Source organism: Anastrepha obliqua, chromosome 1, assembly GCF_027943255.1.
Source record: "Anastrepha obliqua isolate idAnaObli1 chromosome 1, idAnaObli1_1.0, whole genome shotgun sequence".
Classification (NCBI taxonomy): domain Eukaryota; kingdom Metazoa; phylum Arthropoda; class Insecta; order Diptera; family Tephritidae; genus Anastrepha; species Anastrepha obliqua.
The window spans coordinates 85,172,134-85,178,673 of record NC_072892.1 but is presented as its reverse complement, the minus strand read 5'-3'; the positions used below and the strand labels follow the sequence as shown (position 1 = coordinate 85,178,673).

General features: G+C 37.0%; 1 protein-coding gene across 1 annotated transcript; it reads right to left on the bottom strand.

The window, feature by feature from the left end:
* Nucleotides 1-1,076: 1,076 nt before the first annotated feature.
* On the bottom strand, nucleotides 1,077-6,540 carry LOC129235769 (prolyl 4-hydroxylase subunit alpha-2). Its single transcript, XM_054869805.1, has 9 exons — nucleotides 6,362-6,540; nucleotides 6,135-6,289; nucleotides 5,716-6,087; nucleotides 5,490-5,644; nucleotides 4,950-5,399; nucleotides 4,843-4,899; nucleotides 4,593-4,758; nucleotides 1,177-1,270; nucleotides 1,077-1,083 (listed from the first exon to the last, which is right to left on the bottom strand). The coding sequence occupies exons 1-9, from the start codon at nucleotides 6,538-6,540 to the stop codon at nucleotides 1,077-1,079; spliced, it is 1,635 nt and encodes a 544-aa protein (XP_054725780.1).

Genomic DNA, 6,540 nt, shown 5'->3' with positions numbered 1-6,540 from the left:
TTGACTTATTAACGTCTGATGCACAATCGAAATTGAAGATATCTTTCATGAATTTGATAAGTGTTTCGTAATTTTTCACGTTTGTGTAAATGTAACTTGATCAATTATTGCGATTCCATTTACCTACTTCTCTATATCCACACAAAATATCTATCAAACAAATAAAACTAAAATTTTCTTTTGAAAAATGCCACCATTACATCAGTATTTTTTTATGACGTTGTCACGTTAAATTATCTTCAGTAAACCGACTTTATAGACAACCTCTTTTTTTTTGAGAAACTTTTTCATGTCAGAAATAAACTCGGAGGTTTGCCATTGCCTGCCGAGGATATATATAAATCTTTTTTTAATCTTAAGTTTTTTGCCAAAACTCTTGAAATATTTTTTTTCCATCTTCATCAGTGATGCATGCGCACTTTATGGCAATATTTTTTTACAGCTACATCTTACCTTCAATGTCCGTGATTTATTTGTCTTTTGTCATTGTTTCCGACTTTTTGTTTTCCTTAATAATATTTACATTTTTCTCTACGCTTTCTATTTCTGGCCGCAAGAGTTTCAATACGAACTCCTAAAATTTTCATAAAAAGTTGACTTGTTACGTTTGCACACTAAGCCAACAATATGGTATGTACCTTGAGCCTGTTGTTTAGTTATTTAAAGCTAATATATTTGTTATCAAATATAGTACCTGTTATATTTACATAACCTACTTTTAAAAACCGTACAGTGAAATGTTTGCATTTTTTGAGTGAAATTAGAACATTTGAATGCTGATATGAATATTTATTACCGGCTAGAACGACTTTTAAAAATTTCTGGTATCTCTTATGTCTTGTCTAACGATTTTACAAAAAAATTACTCAACAGAAACAAACGCTAATAATTATGAAAGGGAATGCCTACCAGACCAAGTTTGTCGAGGACAATACTAGCATTGGCAAAGATACATTGCGATCATATACATACACTTATACGTATTAGAGCGGATCGATTTGTATGGAATACAAGTTTTAGAACTTCTGTACTACATAGGGTTAATTATGCATTTAAAAGATGCTCGTATTATTTAACTACAAACTAATTTGGTTTTTATTGTACTTATACAATAAGTTTTACATTTTTTATAAAACTCTTAATTTATTTAATACATTTTATTGACCACTTAAATGCAAATTCTTAAATTTTAAGGATTTATGACTATCACTTTCTAAGCCACACGGTCTTTTGAATTCTTGCTCGGCTTCGTGGAACCATTCGTTGCAAACTGGATAAGTATAGAAAAGTAAAGTTTGAATTAAGATCATCGCAATAATCGAATAGCTTTTTAAATTTATAAAATTCCATATATAAAAGTGCTAGAAATTTCTAATAGAAATCATGAGGCCCATTGAAAGCCAAGCTAATGTTAAGAGCGGTAGAATCTCGGGTAAAATATTGGTAATGATCGCCAGTGATGGTTTCAGATGGTTTAAGGATTTCATAATAGATGACAGCCTTCTGATCGTACAAGATGCACAACATAACCTTCGAAGCATGAATATTTTTTTTCGCTGTCGATGAACCGGGTTCACCTGGTTCACCAGGCAGGCTCGAACATTTTCGACGTTTAGGGTTATTATAATACATAGATTTTTCATCGATAGTGACGATGCGATGAAAAAAACATTTTCTTTTTTGCCATTTAAGAAGGATCTCACACATCACCAAACATCTCTCCTTCAGTTGATATGCCACCTAGTTACCTGCTTGCTGGCCCATCGCGTGCAAACGTTTACCGACGGTTGATCTGTCAACATCCAACCCCTTAGACATATCATCAAGGGTTCGACATACGTCTTCATCCAATAATTGTAATTGCAATTCGAATTTATTCTTCGCGATCTTTATCACTCACGTCGAAATTGCCACTTTGGAAGCGTCGAAACCACTTTTAACAAGTTGCCTTTGATGGAGTGTGATTACCGTAAATATTGATCAATATACGACACGTTTCAGCTGCACTTTTCTTTAAAAGGCAATAATGAAGCATGACTTCCCGCAAATGCTGTTTTTTCGGGACAAACGTAGACATTTTTGATGTCAGATAAAACATGATCCTTGCACTTCAAACGAATGTCAACTACTGCGATCAAGACCTCACATATACACCTTCATATCAGCGGTATACGAGTATTACTAGAGCGAACACAAAAATAGTATCAGCAGTGACACCTCTTTTACGAGGGCGGACATTTATTCCCATACCCGATAACATTTCAACGAATTTGGAATAGTTAATCTAGGGTGCCTCTGACGAAACCTACAGCCTTAGTTAATATTTATATGCTTGTTACAAACAAAAACTAACCTTAACCCTCTTGATTTAGATGCGATTTTAGTATGTGTGTACGTGTTCACAGGAGTCTTAATTCCCTTCCGAAATGTAGCGAATATAGTCTTTATATTGATGGCGATAATTAAGGTTAACTGTGTTATTAACTGTCATTACAAAATTCATTCATTCAAAATTAGGTCATTGAATATTTTCTACGCTATTTCCGGGCCCTAATGCTTAATTTATTTGAACAATTTTAACAATTTTTTGCGAGTTAGCTCAATTTTTCTTGATGAAGGGCTTATGTTATTTTGATAGCAAGTCTACTAAGTAAAATATATTATTATCAAAAGCGAAGTCATCTATTAATCCTTAATTGAGCTTTGTATAACAAATGTTAGAATGAGTTTGTGCGTAACTAATGATAGTCACCCTTGTTGGGTGTTTGGCCAGGCTACTCCTCCTGTTTGTGGCGCGCGTCTTGATGCTGTTCCACAAATTTAGGGACCTACAGTTTCATGTTGACTCCGAAGGGCAGATTTTTTTTTATGAGGAGCTTTTTCATGGCTGAAATACACTCGGAGGCTTGCCATTGCCTACCGAGGGGCGACCGCTATTAGAAAAGTCTTTTTCTTAATTTTTTTTTGGTGTTTCACGAATTTCGAATGATAGTCACACACCAACCCATTCGACTACCACGGCCACTCGCAAAAAAATGAAACTACATATATGTATATTATAGTAGTTTGGGGAAAAAGAAATCCATTATTTTATCGGTAGATGGCTGTAATGATCGATATCTTCATATCAAACAATATAAAGTTTATGCTCGTTGTCAAAATGACATTTTGCACTAAAAAATTCTTTTCTTGATTTTTGTTTGTTCCATTCAGTTGTGGGTTACAGGGTGTTTACAAGGGAAATCAAAAAAGAGAAAATTCGGTACATTTTACAGTTTTTCTGTGACAAAGGCGGAAATGCAAGCCAGGCCGCTGAAATTGTGAATGGTGTTTATGGTGCCGATACTGAAAGAGGTAATTACGTGCAATTTTGGTTTCGTCGATGCTGTTCAGGCAGTTGATCTTAAAGAATGTCGATAATGTCGATAAAATCGCAGAAAAAATCGAAGTTGACTGATAAGTTAGTAGTCCTATCATCGCCCAGGAGCTATAGATCCACCAAACAACAGCTTTAAACCATTTGCGTAAAAATTTTACTCAAAAATAATGGATTTATTTTGGAGAAAATGGTACGAACGGCTTCCATACATTCTACAGTCGTAATGATTCTATTACTGTACATGAATAATTATTGGGATTTCATAATCGTTATGAATTTCGCGTTGTGAGACGTGTACACGGTTGGAAGAATGCTGAGTTGCTGCAATTGCAAACGTAAAAGTAATCGTTAAAAAATGGTGGTATTTTCCACAATAATCGATAATTCTGATTTACTCGTAAATATTTAATTGGTGCGCCCATTCTTTTGATGCACCTTTTTCATGGTTGAGTTATACTCAGAGGCTTGCCATTGACTGCTAAGCGCGATCGCTATTAAGTGTTTCATGGCCACAGTGGCCACGCACAACTCATTCGGCTTAGACGCCGCTATTCGGCGCAAAAGTTATATTATAGAACGAAGTCGATCTCGATTGGAAGCAAACTCAAAATAACTTTGCAATTTCATTGGCTATTTGGAAAAACGGGAGCAAGGCTTAAGAAATGGGTTAACTGTGATGCTGTTGACGCCGTATGTGACAAAAAAATTTGCAAATTGTATTGAAAACTCTTAAATATGTAAACATTTAAAAAACATAAACTCATAACTCTAAAGTGGGGCCGTGATTGGTCAGAAAGCAGAAGCCTTTCATATAGGCACTGTTTTTGGTAGGTATTCGGCACAAACTGGTTAATGATATACACGTAATATGAAGGACAATTAGTTCCTCCTAGGAATTAGGAATACTTCGTTGAATTTGACTTGAATACTGAGAATTTCTGACTTAACATTTTTGAAACGAAGTGCCTGATTTTATATCTTGGATGCTGACTACGTTAAGCACTGCTTCATATACACTAAGGCTTTAGGTTTCTCCAAGATGAGCTATCGCACTTATGAATTGAAAACATAAGTACTATTATGGAAGAGGGTGTAAAAAATCGATCTCTTCTAAATGTTTTCATATGCTAAAGTTCTTTCAAATACTTTCTTAGAACGCAGTGAAGATTGCTTAAGTATTTTTTAAATATGGATAAGACGTGCTTGAACTTACTCCACTTTGTGCCCATCAAAACTGGACAACCTCCATGTTTTGTGCGATAGTCCACCTCTAACGATTTATGCATATTATACCAAACGACCATACTACGCCTTATGGGAGGCACAGCCAAGCGTAGATAAGGGAACGCGGTGGCGCCGCCTAACTCCACATCATTGATCTACAAAAAATGGAAACGCATATGCAGAAAACATCTAAAAAATGCCCCTTGGTTCAAACTTAGAGCAAATCAAGCGAAACTCACATAAAATAATGCAGTTAAAAGTCGATTTCCTTGGCCGTCAAAATTGTCTTCTTCGTCCTGAAAAGAAAACCACATCAGCAACAATAATTGTGCACAACCGCCTTTACTACCTCCGTGAAATCATAGTGCGCGCCATAATGTCCACCAATACCATAATTCGCCACTTGCAATTGCTCGCCAGTTTCCAATACCAAGCCCGTTATATCCCTCAACCGTTGAGCCATGTTATTCAGGAAACTGTGCTCATTAAAGTCAAGCCAGGTATTTTGACTTGTACGCACATCAGAGGTATTATGATTTTCTCCACCGCCGACCATCGAACGCTCCACCTTGTCTACGGATTGATCGAGAATTCGCTGGATTTCACTGTCGTAAATGGCTTCGTGATAGTATGCGACTGCGGGATCGTGATTAAGCTCTTCCTTTTTGAAGGGTGCTATGAAACAAAAGGGTACATTGTTGTGTACATAACGGCAGCGAAGATTACGTTGTTCACGAGGAGTTTGATGCACCTCACCATTGCATACGCTATCAAAGAGCTTCTCGATTTCGGGGCGCTGCAAGAAGAGCGAGTCGTAAAAATGTATTTCATGTTTATACGGTTACATGTGTGTTTGGGTAAAATTCATTTTTGTATTTATTAGCACCTGCGGCATTATATGGGACAAATTCTCGAGTGACTTGGCATGTCGCTCCTCAAGTGCCTTCTCCGAGTAAAGTGCTTTGCTTTGCAATCCCTGTACATTTGTGGGATCCTGTTCCAAAAGTTTATCGTTTAAAAGTATCGCTAATTTGCTCTTTCCTAAAAGTGAGGAAATAAAAAAAATACTTTGCTTGATTTGTCTCTCCACAGAAATATGTCCATCCACTCACCTAGATGATGCATGCTAGGTGCCAGAAATTCAAGCACCTGCACATCTGTAATTCGCTCCAACTGCCACGTTTCATCGGGCGCCTTCAACTCCTCGACTAAACGTAAACGCGCCTGCATAAGCCACTCGGCCGCATATTTGTATTCGCCCGCCGCATATAAGCTACGGCCTAGCCAGTAGCATTCGCTTGCAGTGAAATTTTGCGAATAATTCCAATCCATCAGATAACCCTCAGCCACGTCGATTGTTTCTAGTCGATAGGTGTTTTGCAGACGTGCTAAACCTTTGCTTGCACCCACCAAATCATCGTGGGTGGGCTCAGGAACATTTGCTTCCTCGACGTTTGCAGTATTAGGAAGATTATCTGAAAAAACTCCACGCATGTGATAGCCTGCTGATTTACTCTCGGATCTTACTTACTTTGTGTTGGTTTTTCATCAAACAGAGTCTTATGCAAATTCCGCCAATCGATTGCAAATCGACTAATAATTTTATAGGCATTCAATGGATTCTCATAGTAATCTTTTGGGTCATTATCGGCCTCTTTCGCAACGCGTTCTAACTGTTGGAGTGTACTGCGATTGAGGAAATTTTAAGAGACCTGCTATTTAAATTTTTTCGGCGCGTTCAATGTTAATTCAACTTACTTGTTCACTTGCCTACTGATTTCTTCCATTTCTTCCATATATTTCTCAACGTAAGCAATGGCGCGCGTTTCTACATCCAGCAGATCGAATAAACTCGCTATGGATGTATAGTAATCTCCCTTGGAATTATGGCTTAGCAATGCAAGTAAACCTAAAATTATCAGGTGTATTGACTTCAT